Source organism: Cyprinodon tularosa, unplaced genomic scaffold, assembly GCF_016077235.1.
Source record: "Cyprinodon tularosa strain WSP-4 unplaced genomic scaffold, ASM1607723v1 ctg131, whole genome shotgun sequence".
NCBI lineage: Eukaryota > Metazoa > Chordata > Actinopteri > Cyprinodontiformes > Cyprinodontidae > Cyprinodon > Cyprinodon tularosa.
In genome coordinates this window covers 531,912-556,950 of record NW_024038126.1, presented here as the reverse complement: position 1 = coordinate 556,950, position 25,039 = coordinate 531,912, and the positions used below count along the sequence as shown (strand labels likewise).

General features: G+C 36.4%; 1 protein-coding gene across 1 annotated transcript; it reads right to left on the bottom strand.

Annotated features, from left to right (window-relative positions):
• Positions 1-426: 426 nt before the first annotated feature.
• Positions 427-16,101, bottom strand: LOC119778271 (transmembrane protein 235). The gene is made up of 4 exons (XM_038277428.1): positions 15,608-16,101; positions 14,698-14,775; positions 12,450-12,587; positions 427-2,712 (listed from the first exon to the last, which is right to left on the bottom strand). The coding sequence occupies exons 1-4, from the start codon at positions 15,777-15,779 to the stop codon at positions 2,468-2,470; spliced, it is 633 nt and encodes a 210-aa protein (XP_038133356.1). The 5' UTR covers positions 15,780-16,101; the 3' UTR covers positions 427-2,467.
• Positions 16,102-25,039: the final 8,938 nt, after the last annotated feature.

Here is a 25,039-nt window from a genome sequence, read left to right as displayed (position 1 = left end):
CACTGAGGTGAGCACTGGGGGACCCAAAGCCCCAGACGCCCAAAGGGAACCCAAGAGCAAAGGCTCGGAGACGGCCTGGAGAAAACCCCCCAGCCACCACAATGCCGAAGAAGTGAAAAAATGAACAGTGAAACATGATAAAAGTTCAAAAGGTATAGTTTTTGCAAGAAAATTAGCTATTGAGGAAAACCCTTCTTTCAGACCAGAGAAAAAGAAAAAAAAAACTGCAGGAATAGCTGCAACTAACTTTATATGTATGTTCAACAACAGCTTAGATGTTGTTCCCCATTACACCTTCAATCCCATACTCTCTTTGATAAGAGGGTGGTGAAAACTGTCCCACTTAATTCATCGTGGGGGGAAATACCGATCTCCTCTTTTACAGTGTGTTACCATTGTAAGTGTTTCTATGACTAAAAATAACCAGCTTTTTTAGACCCAGAGTCATCTGAAAGAGATTTAATTCATACATTTCATACACTTTTTTTATAGACAACAGTGTATATGCTGATGAAACATTGCTTTCTTCTGCTGTCTGGTGGTAAATTTTTTTTATATAAAGCAATTTATTTTCTACCAGACTCCCAGTGTGCTTCATTTACATTCACAGGCTGACATTCAGATTTTCAATCTATTCAAAACAAAGCTGATCTAAATTTGACTGGACTCATTATTATTCTATGAAAACCACATTGTAAACAGAATATAGAGTATAGAGAACAAGTATAGAGTGCATAAATCACACCATAAAGTGGTGCTTCAGATTATCGTAAGAATCACAGATCACTGCCTTTTTTTTTTACTAACTCGGTATACTGAGTGGTGTTTTGAATTGTTCATATTTACGAATACCAAATCAGAGATTTTTACAATAAAACAACACATATGTTACAAAGTTCATGCTGTATTTTGTAAAGATAGCAGCATTATGTTTTTATTGAACATTCTTCATAGAATATTAGTCTACAGATAACTGACAGCCATATAGGAGACGGTAAAGCGGTATTTTTGCTCTGCTTAAAAAAAGCATATTATTGAGGACTTGTATCCTTCACTTTGTTTTCATAGTTTGATTAACTTCTAGTAACTACACAGTACAGGTTTGAAATGGAAAGGCATGACTTTGCTTCTCAGCTCCAATGTTGAATCTTTTTGGTACTGCAGAACATATCAGAGGGATGAAGTCCAGGTTTCCAATGACACATGCAATTTCAATTGCAGAAGCTGTTCTATTTGCAAAATCTGAGAGTACATCACTTCTCAAACAGCAGGGGTCTAATATCTAGGGACAAAATTAATAAATTAAATGTATGACTGCACCTTTGCAATCCATATATATATACAGGAAAACAGGGTAGAGAAAATGCCAAGCCCTATTCAGGGCTAAGAGTCTGCATACATCAAAATGAAAATAAAGCCATTTCGCCACACCGCTGCCTGCCTTAATACTGCTGGGCTCATCCTGAAAGATAGCAGCGATTTATAAAATGAAACAAAATTTACTGTGCAATAAACAGGTGTTTTCCAATTACAAATTTCTTCTGTTTTTGGTTGTAACTCTTAAATGTTTTTGCTCGACAAAAAAGGTTTAATATCAGACAGAGATGACCTGAGTAATTATGAAATAGCTATCACCACTATCCATGTTACACTATGTGAAAAATGAATGGTTATGATAGCTTTTTATCTAAACAAATCTAATAATTACAGTAGAAACTGGTTTTTGTATATATATGTATATAAAAGTAATGATAATAGCAGAACTCTGTGAAGAGGTAAAACACATTTCAAACCACTGAATATGAGAAATACTGAAAAAATACATTCAAGGAATAATGCTTCTCTGCATTAGCTTGACTAGATTGTTCCTCTTCTATTAAGAAGAAAATGACTTCAGGCAAAGTCTGTTAACAGAAAGAAAATAAAAAGCAGCTCAGAATTACACCTTCATGTCAGCTTATTTCAGTGTTTGCTAAAGCAAGCTTACGCTACGATTTGGGCTTTTAAACTGCTTTTTGTTTTTGGTCTTTTTAACTTGCGTTTACTCCGCTTTTTTGTGGTCCGATTGTTTTACTAATGTTTTTGCTTTCGTTTCTGCTTCCATTTATTATCTAATTCATGTAAAGCACTTTGAATTGTCCATGTACTGAATGTTGCTATACAAATTAAATTTCCTTGCTCTCCCCCTTAAGCAACCTAACTCTTTATAAAAAGAAAACTGATAGCAATGGCAACAAGACTGAAATATATATCCAAGAACTAGTATCCATTTATAGCTCAGAAAACATTGAAGCAATTTAGGAAATTGAAAATCGGCTTCTTTGTGTGTCTGCTAAAAGAAACTGCAAAACAGTTTATAGTTTTTGCTCAACATTTTTGGCCCCTTGCAAGCATTCTAACTATTAACAAATTAAAAATCTACTACAGCCAACAAAACTCCCTTTAAGAAGGCTAGTACATAATTTCACTAAAACATGGCTATGGCGACACCAGAATCATAATGTCCTTTTAGTTGAGTTATTCTGGCAGCCAGCAACAAGAGCAGACCTGCTGCCACTTCCAGGCTGTAGGAGAGCCAGGCCAAGGCTAACGACCAGCCAAAAGAGACCTGAACAAAGGCAAGATTTTCAGGGGGCACAATCCGCTGAATCTCCTCCATGGCCTGATTGGAGTACTTGATGTAGATGCTGACCCCTGACAGGGTGAAAAGACCTGTTAACATGCAAGACACAAAAAGAAAGCTGCATTTGAATAAGATCAGATCAAACCATTTTTAACACATTCTTTTCTTCCTAGAACAGAGAATTTCATACATCGCTTTGATGTGCAATGAATTTTTTCTGCACATGCTATTCTTATGCTTCATCATTGTGTGCTGTAATCACAGTAATTTATGATATAAAACTGTCCATGCATCAATTTTCTATAGCCAATTTAGACAGAGTGCAGGCGTTTCTGGCAGATAGGAGGTGAGAGCACGGCGGTCAAACAAACAGAACCACACAGAATCAGGAGCTCATTTTCATGCCTGTGGCCAAATAATTCCTCTGTGGCTGTGGAAAAATTATTTCTGTTTTGGCTTAAAAAGTGTAGAACAAATTGTTGTTTTAACCCAGCTGTCAAAAAAATGCAACAGCCAAACAAAAACAGTTTATTTCCAATTTCTTAGGCATTTAAACTATACAGTCTTGGTCCATATAACAGAATATATGTTCTTATGAGGCTTTGAAAGTTACAACTCCACATAAATATTCAAATTACCTTTCATTGAGCCATCATTTTTTGAATATAAAGTGTTTAATTCGTTTAATATACACTGTTAAATAGAATATAGGGAACACATCCTAGATCTGAATGAACGAAATATTCACATTGAATATTTTGTTCTGTAAAAAGTTGAATGACCAGACAACAAAATCACATAAAATCATCAGTAGAAATCAAATTCATTAACAAGCAACTGCAGCCTCTGGCGCTGACACACACAGCAAACCTTCATGCCACAGCTTGGATTAATGTGCCATCCTGGATGAGCTGAAGTACCTAAGCCCCTTTATTGGGTTGTAGAATCCATCTCATGCTACAACAAGTGTGAAAGCACTAGGGATGCACCGATCCACTTTTTTCACCTCTGATACGATACCGATATTTGAAGTTTGATGTTGGCCAAAACCGATACAAAAAACAGCACTGAATTATTACCTAAAAAATTGTTTTATTGTGTGAAAAAAAACAACTTGGATCATTCTTCTGTGCATATGATTTGAAATCCCTTTTCTTTAAAAAAAATAGAAAAACCACCCAAATCTAAATGTTATGACTCATTTACTGTGCACAAAATTTCACTTTATTGCTTTGCTTCCATCAAAGTTGGCTGCTTCCCGCTGCTTCCTTCTTGTTTACCGAGTCCAGATTTAACACCGCCCCTCGGAACATTTCTCCCACAAATATTGCACGTAGCCATTGGGCTAGTAGGCTGACCGTGCATGAAAAACCTCCACAACGCAGATATTTTGACTCACTCCATCATAAACAATATGGCCGTGTTGTGTTGTTGGGCTGCATGATGGCAGAGCATAACATAGAGTTAGAATGAATAGATCGGCCCCTATATCGAGTCAATTGTCACTGATACCGATCTAGTTTTTTTTCTTTATATCTGGACCGATACCGATAAAAATATCAGATCGGTGCATCCCTAGAAAGCACCACCCAAAATTCAAATATAACCAAAATATCAGAAAGAAAGCATAGGTACTGAGGAGTGGTCTTTGATCCAGACCTGCAGCACCACTCCTTAATTGAGTGTCTTGCTAATTACCAATAATGTCCACTTGTTGCCTATCCTATTTGCATAACAGCACGTGAAACTGACTGTCCATCAGTATTGCTTCCAAAGTGGACAGTTTGATTTCAGAGAAGTTTGATTTGATTGAATTTATAGTGTGTTGTTTACGTGCTCCCTTTATTTTTTTGAGCATTTGTAAGACATTGACCTTGTAAAATGTTTTATAAGGTCATATGACGGAGCATCATCATCAAGTATCCCGTGGTGTACGTCCTTTCAAATACAAAAACCCAGATCATTGCTTGATACTCAACAGGCTCCATTTCAGACTTGACTGAATTCAAACATCTGTTAATTTAGAAACCGCAATTAGTTCAGAGCTGTTATTTGCCACTTAAATCTATAAAGATTTAAATAATCGCACATACAAATTTCAACTAGATCAAACAACTGGAAGTGTGTTAGGGGCATTACTTATTGAACGCTCCTCGTAAATGCAAAGACATAGAGATAGAAAGTTAGTTGCTATGTATATATTTGCTATGTGATGCATTTTAAGCCTTCTAGGAAGCATTAAAAACATATTAATGATACAGTCCTTTTCTAGGAAAGGTGTTTTTTATACAGTATTTTTTGAGAGTATGATTACTATTAATTTATTGGGGTTTCTTTCTGTTTTTTTTTTTATCAATCTGCATTTTCAAATGTCAAGAAGAAAAATGTATGTAAATAGTAAATTTGTAAATAGTGAGATCTCTTGGCACAGCACGGTAGAAATAAAAAAGAACAGAAAAAGGCATAAAGTCACTTTGCCCTCTTACTTTAACCTCCTGTCAGTGTGTGTTTGTGGATGTGTGCATGCCTATAGATTTAAAGCCTGTTCAAAGGAGCATAACCCTCTCCAGTGAAAAGTGGCTTTGAGCCCACTGACAGATGTTAATATGTTATTGTCATCGAAAGGATAGATGGGGTCAGCAGCCAGGATAAAGTCAGCAGCTCACAAAAAGGGCGCTATGTTTTAAGATAGGTTGGTCTATTGAATGCTACTCAAAAAGTATTCATACCCTTTAAACTTTTTTCCAGATTTTCCACATTACAATATAAAACCTCAGGCAACTTTCAGCACATTTCATGTTCAAGGCAACTTGATGTGCCTCAAAGCAATACCTACAATACAAACACAATAAAACAAATTAAATCAATAGAAATATATAAAAATACATATTCCCCATAGGGAATGCTAAATAGGCATGTTTTCAACCTGGACTTAATCATAGTTAGGGTTGAGGATTGTTTTACGTCCTAACTGAGGCTGTTCCAGACCTGAAGGATACATTGAAAATGAAATGAGCCTCACCATGTTTAGTGGTGACTCTGGGGACCACCAGGAGACCCCTCCCTAAGGATCTCAGTATCACGGTCTTGGTTTTGTTATGTTTTACTTTGCTCCATGTTTTCTAGTTTTATTGGTTTAATTCCTATTTTGTTGTATTCTCTGGATATATTTGAGCTCTTAGGTTTTTATTTGTTGCCCTCTCCTTTTCCCTAGCTCCTTCCTAGACTGCTCTCTTCACACCTGCTCCCAATCTGCTCGTTAGTCCTCTCTTTGTTCAGTCTACCATAAATACAGGTGCTGGTCATAAAATTAGAATATCATGAAAAAGTAGATTGATTTCAGTAATTCCATTTAAAAAGTGAAACTTGTATATTATATTCATACATTACATACAAACTCATATATTTCAGATGTTTATTTTGTTTAATTTTGATGATTACAAATGACAACAAATGAAAATCTCAAATTCATCATATCAGAAAATTAGAATATTGTGAAAAGGTTCAAAATTGATGGCCCCTGGTGCCACACTCTAATCAGCTAATTAACTCAAACCACCTGTAAAAGCCTTTAAATGGTCTTTCAGTCTAGTTCTATAGGCTACACAATCATGGGGAAGACTGCTGACTTGACAGTTGTCCAAAAGACGACCATCGACACCTTGCACAAGGAGGGCAAGACACAAAAGGTCATCGCTAAAGAGGCTGGCTGTTCACAGAGCTCAGTGTCCAAGCACATTAATAGAGAGGCGAAGGGAAGGAAAAGATGTGGTCGAAAAAAGTGTACAAGCAAGAGAGATAACCGCACCCTGGAGAGGATTGTGAAACAAAACCCATTCAAAAATGTGGGGGAGATTCACAAAGAGTGGACTGCAGCTGGAGTGAGTGCTTCAAGAACCACCACACACAGACGTATGAAAGACATGGGTTTCTGCTGTCGCATTCCTTGTGTCAAGCCACTCTTGAACCACAGACAGCGTCAGAAGCGTCTTGCCTGGGCTAAAGAGAAACAGGACTGGACTGCTGGTGAGTGGTCCAAAGTCATGTTCTCTGATGAAAGTAAATTTTGCATTTCCTTTGGAAATCAAGGTCCCAGAGTCTGGAGGAAAAGAAGAGAGGCACTTCATCCACGTTGCTTGAAGTCCAGTGTAAAGTTTCCACAGTCAGTGATGGTTTGGGGTGCCATGTCATCTGCTGGTGTTGGTCCATTGTGTTTTCTGAGGTCCAGGGTCAACGCAGCCACATACCAGGAAGTTTTAGAGCACTTCATGCTTCCTGCAGCTGACCAACTTTTTGGAGATGCAGATTTCATTTTCCAACAGGACTTGGCACCTGCACACAGTGCCAAAGCTACCAGTACCTGGTTGAAGGACCATGGTATCCCTGTTCTTAATTGGCCAGCAAACTCTCCTGACCTTAACCCCATAGAAAATCTATGGGGTATTGTGAAGAAGAAGATGCAATACACCAGACCCAACAATTCAGAAGAGCTAAAAGCCACTATTAGAGCAACCTGGGCTATCATAACACCTGAGCAGTGCCACAGACTGATCGACTCCATGCCACGCCGCATTGCTGCAGTAATACAGGCCAAAGGAGGCCCAACTAAATACTGAGTGCTGTACATGCTCATACTTTTCATGTTCATACTTTTCAGTTGGCCAACATTTCTATAAATCCTTTGTTTTTATTGGTCTTCAGTAATATTCTAATTTTCTGATATGATGAATTTGAGATTTTCATTTGTTGTCATTTGTAATCATCAAAATTAAACAAAATAAACATCTGAAATATATGAGTTTGTATGTAATGTATGAATATAATATACAAGTTTCACTTTTTAAATGGAATTACTGAAATCAATCTACTTTTCCATCATCTCATGGTCACCTAGGCTTGTTTAAAATATAGAGATATTTTTTCTGTGTATGATAGTGGTGGTAAAAGAGGGACTGCAAAATGACACAACCCTCCCCCAAATCTCTGACAGGAACATATCAAAATGTGATAATGCATTAAACAACGTGATAAAAGCAGCACAAAAATCCCATAATGCATTACCTCACTTTTTTTCTGTTTACTGGTGTTTTGAAGGTGGGAGAGCTCAGCGTTTGAAGGTACTTTGATGTGGTATGACTCTAACTAGGTATATCAGCAGGATCTCGGGGCGGGGTTGGGGGGTATAATAAAACCGTATGAATGGGCAAGGTTGTTAAAAATACCACCTGGTTTGTTTTAGGTCCTTCAGTTTTTGTTTTTCGATATTTTTGCTTTTAGACAGCATCTTTTTTTTTACTATTTCAGTAACACCCATGGTGTATCCTGAAATTTCCGGACAATCTTTGTGCTCTGCTGTATTTATTGCCTCCATTGAAAATTGGAATGTGTCACTCGACAGAAAGAAAATCTAAGTTTTATAGTATGGCTGGTGGGAAAATGCCTTTTTCATCCAACCAGTAAAGTAACTTTTCTTCCTGCATACAATTGTATTTCTATTGAAAGAAGATATTTTTTTTCAAATATCAACACTAAAAAACAAGAGCCATAATTCAATAATTATCTTTATCTAAATGCAATGGTATAGAGGCAGGACCTAATATAGAACTGTCACGATTCTGCCCTTTGTGGACTTTTTGGTTCAGTTGAAGTTTCTGTTTGAGTTTATATTTTTATGTCATGCTGTGTTTTCTTGGTAATTGGTTTATTTTCCATTTTGTGTCATTGTAGTTGTTTTCTGGTTATATGTACGCAGTGTTGTGTTTTTTGTGTTGCTCTCTGTTGTCCCTTTGTGCCAGTCTCCTTTCCCCTACTGTAGCTTCTAGCTACTTCTATCCACACTTGCTCCCTATCAGCTGATTACCCCAGTCTTTGTTCTGTCTCCCATATATATACACCTCCTGTGCAGTTCCTCACTGCTGGTTTCTCTTCATTTCTTTGATCTTCATGTGTGGTTTTCCCTGGCAGTGGTGTTTTTTGACAGCCATCTTAGATTCAGGACGAAAACTATTATTAGTTTTAGTCACATTTTAGTCATTACGATATGTGATAGTTTAAATCGGTTTTAGTGGACTAAAACTTAATAAGGTTTTAGTCAGTTTTATATGGCAAAAAAAAAAAAAAAGTTGACCTCTACAACAATTTACCAAACTGACAGCCTAGATACTACAATTGTTGGAGATACAATGCTGCTGTGCAGTTCATCATGGCTGTTGGGCAGAAAACTTTTATTTGCAGAATTCAAATAAAAAACTTTTTTATGAAGCAATGCCCTACTTTATACAAAAGTGTGTCACAAACGTTGTGAAAATAGCAAATCTAGTTCAACACATTATGTTGGTTAATGTAGAAGACACACAAGCTAACAAAATGAACAATAAAGGGATGGTTTTAGACATACAAGGTTTCCATCTCAAAGCAAATACTTCCTTTTCACATAAAAAAATACAGAGAGAACCTACATAATTGCCTTGTAATGTCTTTTCAAAACAGACCTAAATCGATTGAATATCTTAATTAAAATGTTGAAATATTTAAAGGAAACGGAGGAAATGTTTTAATATCAATACTTGGAAACATTTACATCACATTTAAATAGATAGAAATGAGAACAATAACAGAGAAATATTTAAAGATCTATGTGCCTTTTCACCTGGCTCTTTATCCAAAAATAAAAAAGTATGCAATTAAATATTTTCTTTGGATATAATTTAGGGATTCCTTTTGGTAGAAATGAAAGAATGTTTAGTATAGCCTCTTGTGAGTTGGAAGAAATAGAATCTTAGTTAGTCAAAGGGATTTTTTGCGCTTGGCAGAGGATGATCACTTAAACACTTTATGAAGTAGCAAGAGAAGGAAGAGCCATACTGCTGAGAGCGAACAATCAGCATGGACCATAAAGTGCAAATTCTGAGCTAAGCCACGCAAAGACGCATTTCTGCACAACCACAGCTGGAAGAACAGGTAGTCAGAGTTCAGCACGCACAATTCCAGGTTATTTTCTCCCCTGCCGCTGCTGCCATGGTCCAGCTGTGGTCAAGGAGAATGTGCACCTTTGCACGCCAGGGGGGCTGCGTGACCAAACAAGTCACAGCAGCACGGCTGATACTGCTTAGCTTGTGTAACAGATTAAAGCACAATTATGCATTTTAAACGTCTGACTGACAACCCGCTAACATTTTTATTTTGTCTCGTTGAGGAAACCTCATACCCATGAGTCGTAAAGTTTTTGCCATCATGAAAAAAGGAGCGTCAATGAAATAATTTCATCATCATTGTTGACGAAAACAATACTGCTACCTGGTGTCTCCTGGTTTTGATTTCTAGTTTATTGTTCCTGGATTTGTGTTTTTGCTGCCAACTACATAACATTAAATCTGCAAGAACTCATCTCTGGATTTGGGTCCTCAACCAACTTCCACCCAACCCTGACACAAACAATACACATACATTTTAATTTGGGGGAAAATTGAAAGATAATAAAGGGATCTATTATTTAAGAAAAACTCAGATATTTCACAAAGATATATTGTGAAGTGTTACTGTGAAACTCCAGTCATCAACAAGTCAATTAAGCCATTATCCACACTGAAGTGTTTTTTTGGTAATGGGCCTTAAAATAAGCAGCATCTTCAGAAACCATCTTGCAGTCCTCATCTGGTGTATCCAACTGTTTCCATAAATACGTTAAAATTGATCCTTATTCAGCTTTTCCATTGATGTGGAACGGGGACAAACAATTTAAAAAAATATATTTTCTGACACATAAAAATGTTTTTAGTAAGAAAACACTAAACCAGGTAGGCACTTCAACATATTACATGTTTTTTTGGATTGACAGCCTCTGAAAATGCTCACCTCACATTATGTTATTCATCTAAACAAACAAAAAAAGACCTCTAAACAGAAATATGGCTTATGAATATATGTCTGCTTATTGTTAAGGCTTCAGTAAGTCTTTTCAAATGGTACCACTTCAGAATTCATTGAGCTGTGGGTGGGTAAACGTGGGTAGGGAGGACACTTCCCCTTCAGTAACCACACTCGGAAAGGTTTATTGCCACATGGATCATTAAAAATATCCACATCTTAAATTTAAATAACACAATAAAAGCAAGGGAATAGAATGTGCATAGTACAAGTCAACATTACAGGGGAGTTGACAGCCAGGCCGACTAGGACACCACCAATGTTGTTTATGATTTCATAACATATAGCCAAGAACATATTTATCTGAAGATGCTGTCTTAGATATGACACAAGGCTTTAGGATAACTGCTTTAGGTTAAACTATTTATATTGGGGGAGAAAATTATCATTAGACAGGGGGTGTTTTTGGAGTGCATTATTGTAATTCACCTAAACTCAAGAATAAAACATGCACAATAGGTGAAATATTGGTTAAAATAAGGACTGATTTTAATAAGGTATGGGCTGATTAATTTGAAAAATTTAAGGCTTGCACAATTACTGCATGCCTCTAAAATTTATTGAGATATTGGTAATTTCTGGAAAATTGCAGTTCTTTTGCTTGTGGGCATCAGAGTAACAGTGCTGGAGTGAAGACTGTAACGCCTACCTGAGTGCTGGTAAAATTGTGATGCCTGGAGTTACATTCATCCCTGTGTTAAATTATAGGCAGCATTAGGTCCTCACAGAGCACTTGAAAATCATTCTGTATCCATTAGAGTTGATAATTCTCAAGGCTACTGTACTTCGTATTTCTCTTCTTTCTTATTACGTGATGAATCACATGTAAATGTTCTCTTTCTGAACCCACATTTGAGATGGTGCCTTCATTGTCACTAGTTCAGTCTGTTACGTACTGACGTTTCAGTTCACAGTTTCACAGGTACACTGACTGTCTTGCGTGGTAAACTTTTTCTGCCCTTCTTTAATACATCTTTTTCCAATTTCGACGATGGACATGAATTTAAATGAGCTTCAAGTTGGGACATAACACAAAAAGGAATGTAGCAAATATTATAAGCAAGACCTTAACCAAGCAACAACAGACTTTCTTCCAAAACAATCTAACAGTTAATTAGGGGGAAATAATGTCAACATTATGATGATTAAAACTTTGAAAATGAAAGGCTTACCAATTTATCTCAGTGATATAACTTTTGGAAATCCTTTTGATTGGAAACAGTACAAATTAAGCAAAATGCAGGAGGGAATACAGATTTAGCTGTGGCTATTCTAGGAACAAAAAACATACGTGTACATACTTAAACAATTCCATTGTAAACAGAACTCAGTTAATCTTCACATGCACAAATATGCTGGAGCAGTGTCAGCTTCTTGTAGAGACTGAAAACAATTCTTTTATAATGCAACAACAGCGTTTGAGGGTTGAGAGTAATGAGGTGCTCACAAACTCTGTAAGCCATTATTTTGTTTTGCTCATTAGTTTGTTATTCTCTTGATACAGAGTCACTTAAGGAAATTAATATGGCTTATCTTACCCTAATAATTTATCATCATCACCCACTGACACAGCACAACAGGCAAAAATAAACATGTCAAAATGAACTATGATTTCTTTGTCTGCAAATTGCAAAAATACTTTTTTTTTTGAAACATTTTTTCTTTACACCTTTGTATAACTAAAACAGCTTTTTCCATCACAATCAGTCTACTCAAGAATATTTCTCACAATAGAGAGACCGAAACTGAATTTTCAAGGTCCTTTTCACTCGTTAACCCTTTTCTGTGTTTACTTTAAGGATGGTTTTTGCCACGTATTCGACTTTAGTGTAGCCTACATACAAAGCAATCATCAAAAATTCAAGCTTAGCAGCACTTCAAGACCTGTGGGTGAACTTACCGCAGAGCAGAAAGTAGCAAGCCGATGCAGCCAGCAACTTGGGACTGTGGGCCAACGAGCTGACAAGCCCAAAAATCCATCCTAACACCAGGAGGACCAGGCTGAGAGGCAGAACAATGACCACCACTTTGTGCAGGCCTGCAAAGATTCACATTTCCAGGACACAGAAATATGTGGGGGGGTTTGTTAAGACAGTCTGAACTTAACTACTGTATTTGCGAGTAATACTGTGTGTAATCGTGTAAAAGCACCAGACACTTCCAAATTGATTTTATCGGGGGTTTCTTTGGGCTCTTATTTCTACTGTCAGTAGAGGATAATCAACCAGCATGACTGACATAGCCATTCGGCAAATAATTTAATGCTATCTCTAGATAGATTGTAAACAAGGCCTCTTTGAAACCCCTGTGGACCCTGATCGAATCTGAGGACAGTGCAAACCACTGTTCCTCCACAGAATTTCCCTGTAGGTGTATTGTTATTCTGGTGAACATAGTCCAGGTTAATCTCTGTAAATAAGAATATTGTGAGAAAGTATTTAATGACCCATCTGGAAAAATGTGAACTAAGATTTTCTAGACCCAGAGTAATAAAATTCATAAATATTATTTTGTTATACAATTATAGCTTATGGATATAAAATACAGAATTTAAGGTATATTAGCACATAACAGCTACCACAACAACAAATTCCTCTACACAGTTACCAGGCAGAAAACTGACTTTGATGTGCAACAGTAAAATTATGTAGAGTTTTATATAGGTATACTAATGGAAAGCGGAAGAAGAAATTGTATAAGAAAAAGGTTATACGAGCACCAAGATAACTGCAGCTTTGAGGGGTAAAAGCCACTAAAGATTCTTGGAGGGAATCACAAGATGTGGACTGTGGGCGAGGATAAAGTACTCGTTTTTTTTTTTCCTTTCCATAAATTATGTGCAAAATACTTTGGAAGCATACTGCCTGGGTTAGGGGAAAAAAGAATGGACTGTTAAATTCTCAATTTCAACATGGTTAAAGAGTGTGGAGGCAGAAAGCAGAGGCGCAGAATCTGAAACACTTGAGGATCCAGGTTGAATAAATTTGACCTACACCTGCTGGTGTAGGTCAAATTTATTTGACCAAGTCCAAGGTCAGTACACTTGTCAACCAGGAAGTGTTTCAGCCTTTAATGTTTCCCTCTGCTGACAAGGTTGTGGTGAAATTGTCTTCATTTTCCAGCAGGACTTAACAATTGCTCATTCAGCCAAAATGTTTTAATGAACCCTAAACCCATTAAATAATCTACCTCTGTAAACTGATGAAATAACTAAAATCCAAAATGCAGCAGCACCTCTAGCATGGCACTTTCAAAAATGCAAATGCTACTTTTAATGCCACTGAAACTGGTATGCCAGTTTTAAAACTCCTATGCCAGTTTCAAAAGGCCTATGCCAGTTTAGTAACTGGCACGCCAGAGGCATAATTGGTAAAGTAACTTTTGCCACTTATATAAGTAACTTTAGAATAAAGTTACACAATTTAAAATGGCAGTTACAAAAATTTCCAGTTCCATCACGCTTGGTGGCATATTCCACTTTTTTTAACCTGGCATGCCACTTCTATCTGGTGGCACATTCCATTTTTTAAAACTGACATTCCACTTGTGTTTGGTGGCATGCTCCACATTTGTACTGGCATTGCCCTTTCATCTGGTTGCAAATTCAACTTATTTTCTGTCATGAAACATCTATCTTTTTGCATATTCCACTTTTTTTTTACTGACATGCCACCTGTGTTTGGTGGAATATTTAAGTTTTTTACTGGCATGCCTCATGTACATGTGCAACATTGTGCGGTAACCATCTATTGTTTTCAACCAAAAGAAGGAATCAAGAGTTTCTGCTAATGCTTAGGAGATCACGCACCATCAACGGCTTACAGCAATACTGGAAAATGGCTGTTGCTTTCAGGACACTATGTCAGACAGTCAAAGAAAACACAGCTAAGCTTGGACACACACACATGGACTACGTTGCAACCAAATACATGTGCATTATGACACAGTACCCTATAACTGCATTGCATTATAACTGCCATGGCGGTTAATGAACTTTAACCTACAAAAAATGTTTTATTGGTCAACAGAGATAAATTACTAAAAAACTTAGCAGACTTGAAAGAAATTACCTTTTTGATAATTGTGCCTACGTACAAAAACCATTTTAGGTCAAGTTTTTGGTCAACTGTTTATGAAAAGACACTCACCTAGAAGATGCTTCTCTGTATCTGATAGACTGGACATATTAGCTGTGAAAGAGGAAATGACCGAACTCATATTTGCACCTGAAAATGTCAGAGGAAAAGGTTATGTGACAGAGTTAGGGGACAAAACTAAAAGAATGAAAGAAAAAAAATAGATAAATGAGAAGGAATCTGGCCACCATTTTCTATTTAAAACAGCCCAGTGTGTTTGCATTACACAGAGAATTCCTGTCCCTTCATATTCAGCTATTGATCAGATAAAAAGCTTCATGTTGGTAATTCCCTATTATTCCAAGAACTGTGGGTGTAACCAGCAACCAATTAAACACATTAAGGACCACAAACTGTGCAGACTAAAAGCATGATACATTACAGCACTCACAAAACATCCCTTTTCTCACCTTTAGGCTACGACATGATATTGAAAGAAAAAGCTCAGTGATAAATGTTGAGAATTTTGCACATTAAACACAATGCCCACAAAAGCTATACTGGAGTTCACTTAAGTAGCTTCCATATATATTTTAGACTTGGTCACATGAAAAAAAAGGGGTGATCTGGCTGTTTCTGCACCTGGGTTCTGCACAGCGAGAAGATGAGAGTCTAATCAGGGGCTGAGAGATGCTGATGATTAGAGTGTTTAAGCATCACCACAAACAATAAAAAAAAGCAAAAAAAAAATGAAAAAGGTGATAAAAAAAAATGTGTTTTAAGAAATCCACAATTTATGTATTTCATGCATTTATTCAATTTATATCTGCTTGAATAGAAAAATGTTAAGTAATGAAAGTCCTCTAAAGATTGCAAATTACAGGGCAAAGTTCCGCGATAATTAAAGGTTGATATTTTGTGAAAGATAAATAATCTGATGCATTTATAATTGTATTACTAATTGAATATCAACTGCACAAACCTTCAATGATTCTCCACAATCCAGAGTGTGAACTTAGGTCGTTTGGACCCGTGTGATTGGGTTTATTTCCATCGATTATGTACCAGTAATCAGTCCCGATGGCCAAAGCAAGAAAGGTAAAGCTTAGCAAACCAGAAAGCCCAGCCGAGAGCACCACCAGTCCGTACTTCATTGTTCAGTCCTCAGAGCAGTAACAGCTTAAATGTGTCTATATCTCAGGGCGCGCTCCGAGGTTTTTGGTGCGTAAAAGCTCTCCAGTCGGATCCTTCCTAATAAACTGATGCTTCTCCATTCTAAAATACAGTTATGGAAATATAAGAAATAAAAAACTAAAAACACACAAACAACAAAATATCCCACTGGATATATTCCCCTGATGGATATTGAGCATATGTTAAAAAATAAAAACATAAGTTAAATGTGAGCTTTCTAGTTTCCTGTCATCCCTCATCACTGTGAGGCAACGACTGCTGTGTGCTTTTTGTGGCGCTGCTGGATGAATCCATATGATCAAGTTAAGGAAATAAAATGACTTACTTCTTGTAAGCACTTTCAGAATAAAATCCTTCCCAGGAAACAGGCTGAATGAAACGTGCCATGCTGGTTGCTCTTTTAAGAAAATAAAACGTCCACCTTTCACGCACAGTACATATAGTTTACTGCAGTGGCGGTTCTAGACCAAAATGTACCAGGGGGCAAGGAGGGGGCCAGTGTTGCTTTCATGGGGGGACAGAAAAGAATAAAAAAAAAAAAAAAAAAACAGGGCAAGGGATTTAAATATATTAAGAGAACTGCATGAAGTTAAACTTCTATTCAATTAGGTGTAATTAAAATTCATTGTCTTATTAGGTCAATATATATTATTAATTTAGGAATTTTACTTATTTTTGACTTTATTTCAGTTAAAATTACCATTTTCCAAGGGCGTAGGAATATGTTTACAATTGGGGGGGACACATGTCGGAAATCTGAGATTCGTAAATATTCAACAAAAACATATCTTAAGTACGCTACTTAAAAAAAAAAGGCTATTTAATCTTTTACTTTATTCCTTTATAAATGTGTTTGCAAAAATAATGCATTTAAAATTAACATAATGCATTTGTTCATAAGATGTGAGCATATCACCAAACAAAATGACTGGAGTCTTTTATTAAGCAAAGGGAGATGTCTTTCAAGGGCTTCAGCCCTTGGCATAGTTAGTGTCCGCATACGCACTAGAAAATCAAAACAATTCACACAAGTGCAAAGTTTGATATGTTTTATTTTGTCAAACTTGCAATAATGGTCAAAAATGAATTTATATAGGTTGACTGACAGAGGGAGCTGACAGTGTGTTGAAGAATTATGGATAGGGCGCTTTGAAGCATCTGGTTCAAAAACACATTATCAACCTTTGATAGAAATCCATCCATCCTTCCATTTTCTTTACACCCTGTCCCTTAGTGGGGTCGGGAGGTGCTGGTGCGGGGTACACCCTAGACAGGTGGCCAGTCTGTCCAGAACTTTGGTAGAAATGGCGCCTTTAATTCCAATTTGCAGGACAGAACAGAGAAAACTACAGAGTTGTCAATGTTGTGTTAATCTGTTTATAGTCTAAAAAGAGGAGCCAGCAGTTTATTTGAGGAAATAAAGATGCAGAAGTTAATTAGTTGGTTAATTAGTGGTCGTGCAGCAGTCCGCTGCACGACCAATAAGACCGCCGCTGCTAAGAATTAGAATTAATTCTCCCTGTGGTTAACTAACGATCAGGAGCGCGGCAGGTATAACATCTCTCCATTTCGGCGAATCAAAACCATGCAAAAAATAAAAAATCCTCGTAAAACGCACGCCCAGACCGGGCTAATTTCAACACAAGTTGTGTTAGGTGACTGTTACTCACACTGACGTTTCTCTTAAAAAAATCTGAGTAAGTCCTACTGCTGTTTCAGCCTTTTATTTGGTGGTGGCATTGTACTGAAATGAGATATAAAAAAAATATATATAAAAAAAACATTTTGGCTAGTGTGGCAAACGTCTAGAGAAAGTTAGCAGTTAAATATTGGATGAGTGATCAGCCCAAGACTACGGAAGAGGATTAGGGCCACTGGAAAAAAAAAAAAAGTTAAGTGATTTTTACATTTTAATTCAGTTTAATACGGGGAAAAAGTCAGAATTCTGACTTTTATTTTCAGAATTAAGACTTTTTTTTCCTCAGAATTCTGACTTTTTTTCTCAGAATTTTGGATCTTAATGTAGATGGGCACCATGAAGGCAGAGATGTGGAGCACTCAGCTTCACTGACAAAGATGTGAGTTGTTTGAGAGAGCCAGTGACACATTGGTGGAAAATGACAGAATTAGGCAACTTTTTACGTGCCCGAGGGGTCCCCTCATTAATGGAGGAGCAGAAGGTCATTAAAACAAGAGAGCTAGTCTCTAAAAGAGACATGGCTATGGCTTGATGCTAACATGTTTGTTGTTAAACATACTTTTGTTATATTACATTTGTGTTGTGTTTTCCAAATAGTGTAGAAAATTAATGGTGGGTTTATAATGTTTAACATTTATGAGCAGGACAGGAAGCAGAGAAGTGTAGCATTACCTCCAACTAGTTAAACTCATGATTATGAAGTTATTCAACAAATTCCTCAAGTAAAAAAGTGCAACTTTTATTTTTTAATTATTTATTTTTTTTTTACCAGATTTGTTGATTAATTTCAAAATTATGTATTCCTTCCAAATTTCCAAATCTAAAGAATTTTTTAAACCAATATCTACATTATTTAACATTTAGTTTGTTTTAGCAGTACTTCCTGTTATATTTCTTTATACGTATATTTTACATTTTCTTGCACAGCAAGCTCAGCAGATTTGAAATTGTGTGCTTGTGTAAACACAAGTAGTCAATCTTTACTCTAAACATATATTCTGGTTATTTTTTAGTTAGACCTTCTTGTTTTTATATATCTGTATAGTACCCCCCCCCCACCAAAAAAAACAACTGTAAATTGATTAGAAATATTAATCATCTGTCAGATTTCTGAGAAAAAAGTCAGAATTCTGAGATTAAAGTCAGAAATCTGAGAAAGAAGTCAGAAAAAAAAGTCAGAATTCTGAGATTAAAGTCAGAATTTTGAGAAAAGTCAGAATTCTGACTTTTCCCCCCATGTTAAACTAAAAAAAAAATTAAAAATCAGTTAACTTTTTTCAGTGGCCCTAATCCTCTTCCTACAAGACTAAGATGCTTAACCAAAAAGATTGTTTCTATATATGAAAGTGAACTGACAACAAGACGTTATAAATAGGCAATATTCATAGCAGCATTCCCGACAGACCATTTTACCTCATTAACAAGTTTCTGACTTTCTGTATCGCTGTTTCCCTCCCTTCTGAGTGCTCAAACACTCAACAGTTCACAGAGGGGAGGGGGAGTACAGTGACGTAACGCTATGCTGCGCCTTCAAAATAAAAGCACGATAGTTAAAAAATTGTCAAAATCTAATATTTTGCGGTACAATTTTTGGGGGGGACATATCCACCTGGCTTTTATATTGGGGGGGACATGTCCCCCCCGTCCCCCCCGCTTCCTACGCCGCTGCCATTTTCTATCAAATCTAAAGTAGAACTCAAGAAAAACTAATAAATGCAGCTGTAAAAATGTAAGTATTTGTTTTTTTTGTTTGTTTTGAAAAAAATAGGATTAATGTTTAGTAATTAATTAGTAAAACAGAATTTGTAAAGAAAAAAAAAGAAGAAATAGATCCAAAGAACCTATCAGTAACTGCGTCTGTTCCAGTGCGTATCATCATTAGAACTTTTTTGAGTATTATGTCTTCAGTACAGGGGCCATAAAAGGGGCCAGGACATGATCTACAGAGGCACTGGCCCCCATTGGCCCCTGTCTAGAACAGCCCATGGTTTACTGAAAGCATCCATACGTTTGCAGACAGGTTTCAAAGGGTTAATAGGACCACAGTTATTTTAATCCTTTTTTTAAATCACAAGCATATCAGTCTAAAGAAGTTTACTAAACAATTATTTAACATACTTTTTAGCAGATTACATGTGATGATGTAGCGACCTCACTAACCACACATTTGTGTTAAATAATGTTTTGTTTTTCTTTTGTACAGTAGAGTTAAAAATATAAAACAATTATAAAACAAAAATATCAAACAGTATGTCACTAGTTTTTTTGAAATAACTGAATATTTAATGGGGTGTTAAGATTTTCCTCAAATAGCCGCATTATATATAAAATCTGATACAGAGATATTTAAAAATGATTGGGGAAAGTTTAGGGGGACATAGAAGATATGAAAATCTGATGCATTTCCAAAAATTATGTTATAGTGAGATAGGAATTGTTCAGAGAAATTAACAAGACTACACAACAACTTTGACACAAACCACAATGAATATGTTTGCACGTATCAACACATCAGTTTCAATGCTGACATCTTGAACTTTTCTTCAGGACACTGTATGTAAGTCAGTCTGGCTCCTTTAGAGACATTCATCCCTCCTTTTGTTTAAAATGCTCTGCTTTGTTGCATGCAGATGATGAATGAAAGGAAATTTTTAAACCCTGCACCAATTCTGATTTAGACTGAGTTTTGGAATTTGCTGCAGGACATTTGAGTTCATTTTGTAGTTGTCTGGCCTTTCAGTTGTGGTTGTTCATTTGGTCTCTTTGGTATCTTTAACAATTCTTGCATTCTGCAGCAAACCTTTTTTATCTGTTGCCTACATTCTCCAGAACAATCAGGGTCTCACTTACAAGTTTTTTTTTTTTTTTTTTTTTGATGAAACATATCCATTACACCAGAGAGTCTTTATAAGAACATTAAAGTTTTGTGTTTCAGTAAACAAAAGGTCAATAATTGGTGAAGTACTGTAAACAGCTTTGGAAATTGATGCCGATAACTACAGGGACGTCTGAGAACCAACTTGAATTTCCATTACATCTCAAGCTTTTATCACTTGCAGTTTAAGTCTGTGCTAAGTGTTTGAGGGCTTGACCTTATCACCCCATCCTCTTCAAAACCACACTCTCATTTTTACACAATTAATCCTCTTTGAAGTGTTGACTGTGACTAAAGGTCTTATGGTGGAATTTAACTGCACAAATAATGTAGTGACAGTTCTAGGAAAGAATTCTAGTTAGACTCTCAATAATGGGAGGCTTGTGAGGAAGATGTCATTTGCCTTAGAGCTGTTTTCTTTTAGCAGCAGAAAAAAGAATTATGCCAATAAATCTGTGGCATTTTGTGTTATTATCATCAGACCTTTGACTGCTCAGATATTTTTTAACCCTCTATCTATAATTTTCCAGTATCCACTCTCAGATGCTTTCACAAGTTTTATACAACCCTTAAAAACAAGTAAATTGGAGTATTTGACTTAGCCATAGTCCTTTGTGACTCATCACCTTCATGCCCAGATTGTTCTCAACCCGCGAAAAAGCCAGAGTTAGACTTTATCTTCGCATCACTCACAGATTATTTCATGTCTATCTAAGTCTGTTACAGATTTAAATCAAGCAGAATTTAGATCTAAATTCTGCATGATTTCTTTGATTTAGATCTAAATCAGTTACATTAGGGTGTTAAGGTAAATATATGTATGTATATATATATATGTGTGTGTATATATATATATATATATATGTGTGTGTATATATATATATATATATATATATATATATATATATATTTAAATATATATAGCAACATCAAGAAGAAGGAACATGAGCAGCTTGAGAAATACCAAGGGCTGAAAGAGGAGCTAGAAAAGAGGTGGAAAGTAAGAGCAGCAGTGGTGCCAGTGGTAATCGGAGCACTGGGGGCTGTGACCCCCAAACTGGGAGAGGCTACAGCAGATTCCAGGTAAAAGAAGAGTGCAGTCCTAGGAACAGCTAAGATACTGCGCAGAACCCTCAAACTCCCAGGCCTCTGGTAGAGGACCCGAGCTTGAGGATGACATATACCACCCCACGAGGGATAAGAAAATAGTTAAGAATAATAAAAGTGAACATATTTTGCTGGCAGGTTTTAACATTTTAAGTTGGCGCATTACGCATCAAACTTCCAACTGCAGCAGCTGCTGCCTGTGAATCACGTCATGCACTTCAGATGCTCAGAATCTCATGAGGCACTGCTTCAGCTCCTCTGATGGACCAAGGTGCGCTGCTCCTGCGGCTTGAGAGGCGCTGCAGGACCTTTTGATGCGCCTTGACATGCATCAACCATTGACTTATGTAAACCAGCTGCATCTGCTGCTCCAAAAGTGTTCAACGTGAACGTAGAATAAGAGGTTTAGCCCCACTGGAAGTGACGTATTTTGGCGTGTTGCCCAATCAGGGTTCTACTTTCTCGCTGCTTAGTTCAATAGATCGAGGCTCAAACCTTAATAGAGACTAACAGGCAGCGTCCTCCTGCTGCAGAGCCAAGGTATGATAGTGTCCGAGAGCAGAATGAACAGCTTATTATTGTGCAACATAGTCATGAAATCAGGTGCATTTCAGTGCATATTTCATGCAATTTAATGACTACATATATGAAGTTTGCATATTTTACCAAAAATTTTACGAAATTTACAGGAGTGGTTTAGGCTCCTTGAAATCACCAAGAAATTGTGAACTTTTTACTTACACTTCATTATGTTTAAACCAAAAGTTATTTTGAGTTTTTTTTTTGTGAGAGAACCCGCATGGATGATTACCTTTAAAAATAATAAACAATGATTTACATGCACTATTATGAAACATAAACCTGACAACTTTAGCCTGCATAAATGTTTATACTATATAACTTTAATTTTAATTAATAAAATTTAGGAAACTTTCCCTATTATTGCAAACCCAAAAGTTCACTTAACCATTTCATTTGATCTGTGGCTGTATGTTTAGGGTCGCTTTCTTTCTGAGAGATTAACCTTGAACTCCCATGAAAATGCTAGGTGACCTATTACAAATTTATTTTGTCTCTAGTATTGCCTTTTTTGTTAATATATTTTCATTCAACATGTATTTAATTCTGCTTATAGTCCTTCACATGTTTACTGTTTGACTGTGTTATTTGTTTCTTTCAACAACTGCTGTCTCTTCCTTCTCCTTCATATATCAATGCATATGTGTAAGTTCCCCGGTCTTCAATATGTCGTCTCATAGACCCCTGAAAGCTTCACAGAACAGATTTATTCATTCAGAATAACCTCATCTTTTACTTCGAGAAGTATAAAGTACAAAAAAGTAACAAAGTAAAAGTTAAACTCTTGTAACAGAATTTTACTTTGGTTAAAGGAAGTCATTCATAAGAAAGGTATTTCAGTAAAAGTCTGAAATTTGTTGATAATTATTGGGAAAGTAAAGGTAAAAGCACAAAATATTGGTGAACATAAAAATAAGCAAAACAAACTGCTTTTTTTTTTTTTTTGGTCCCTGAACAAATAATGGAAGTAGAATCTATTGAAAACCTGATTTACCCATGTAGAATGACATGCATCCAAAACTGTGCTGTTTGCTTGAGAAAACAAAAAAAAAAACACAGTGTATTCTCTCCACTTTACCACCAGTGATGTATTTGTAATTGGTTTATCAGCGTTAAAGACATTATTAAAAAGGAAATTTAAGGGTATACATAACTATTTCACCCTTCAAAAGAAATAAAATAAATTAGTATTTCTGTTTTCAAAGAGGCATACTCAAAACATTTGCCAAACAACAATTTGATGCATCATCCTCCAATAAAAATGGTGTTGACCAAAGCAAAACTGTTTTTCTTGTTCTCTTGTTTACAAATCGATCCACATGAAGAAATCCTTTTATGATGAATTCTAGTTATATCTTAATTTGTCACAAGTAATGTGTCAGATAATTCAAGAATTTAAAGTACAGTTTCAATGCATCTAATGTATCAGAACAAAAAGTGTTGCTGGTTTACACAAAAACGGTTTAAGCTAAAAAAGTGATATTTTTCTAGTGCATATTCTCTGGAGGGAAATGTGCCCATTGCTTTTATTTATTAAAACAGACACCTGACTCACCCGCAATTCCTATATTTAAAGGTCTTGTGGAGGATTTTCAAAAGGTTTTCCAAAGACCTGCCCTTTCCACTTTAAAAAAAATGCACATGCACAACCCTGTACCTGCCCCCAGAGGGAACGCCTATTAAACGCTTGGAGCAAGCAGGAGCCAATTTCTCCTGATGCACACTCTGTTTAAAAGTTGCTGTTCTCATAGCTCATACAAGCTTACTGTGCCTGAATGTCCGCCCTAACCCCTAAATCCCTTAATCACTATATAGAGTGGGGAATATATAGTGGACTTTTTATTGAACTCAGTTAACGCTCGAATAGATGATCACTCCTTTTTGCCCCCTATTGGTCACATAACTCCTTCTCCACTGCGCGGTTCCTGCGCCATCTTTGTTATTAGTCGCCGCTGTCAGGTAGCAACAGCCTATGGAGACATCGGGCCACTTTGACAGCAAATCCCACAATGCTTTGCCAGGAGAGCTCTCTGCTCAAAGCATTCTGGGATATATCTGCCTCTTCTGAGGCCTTTCTTTTCTTCTCATACACTTCGTAGACACTTTTTCTTCTAAGACCCTCTGCCATTTTCAAAGAACCGCAGTGAGAAAGGTGAGATTCAATAACTGGTTGAAACTGTAGCTCACCATAGATATACGCCTGATAGTGTGCATGCACAGAAAAAGAAAGCTAATGCAATGAGGCTTTCGTACACATATCACCAGAATGATTGACAATTAGGAGGACTGCTTATTTAGATGATCCACCTGGAAATAAAAGATCCTCCTCTATACCTTTAAGTTTTGGCATTTTAGAAACTCTTTTCTGGGGAGTAATTTGTTGATTTGTTGTTTTTTATGTTGCTCAAGGATTTGTCTGCCATAGTTTGCATGTCTGATGATTAGTTTCAGCAACCTTTGAATATCTGTAAAAGCTTTTTGATTTAGTTATAACAATGTTTGCGTACTCTGCAATAGCAAAGAGAACAAAGGATAAATATATGAGGTTCAAATGAATCCTGTTCCGGCAGCCTCTATTTGAACATTTTCTTTGATTATTTCCTCCAGGTCTGGATCATGTGATTCTAATTTGATCAATTTGAGACCTTGAGTAATTAGGAATTTGATTATGTGATGTCTAATTTTCAGAAGGATACAGACAGACAGTTGTGTTATGCATCCAGCAGATTTCATTTTATGCATGTCTTAGGAACAGAGCATGAGGAAGATAATAACGTGTAAAATCTAATGCTGAAGGCCTCTTTGTTACCTCTCTATCCAATGCTACCGTCCCTGACATGTCAATTTTCTTTCAAAAAGAACATGTGCCCATCAAATCTGTTTAACAAGGAGACCTGTAATTGGGATTTATTTTTCCTCTCTATCGTGGGATGGATTTTAAATAATAATGACAATAATAA

What these genes read in the sequence shown, in the direction of transcription:
- LOC119778271 (XM_038277428.1), bottom strand. Translation starts at nt 15,779, where the DNA reads ATGAAGTACGGACTGGTGGTGCTCTCGGCTGGGCTTTCTGGTTTGCTA. An exon ending in ATTGTGGAGAATCATTGAAG is followed by an intron (nt 14,776 to 15,607) that starts GTTTGTGCAGTT and finishes TGACATTTTCAG; the next exon opens with GTGCAAATATGAGTTCGGTC. An exon ending in TACAGAGAAGCATCTTCTAG is followed by an intron (nt 12,588 to 14,697) that starts GTGAGTGTCTTT and finishes GAATCTTTGCAG; the next exon opens with GCCTGCACAAAGTGGTGGTC.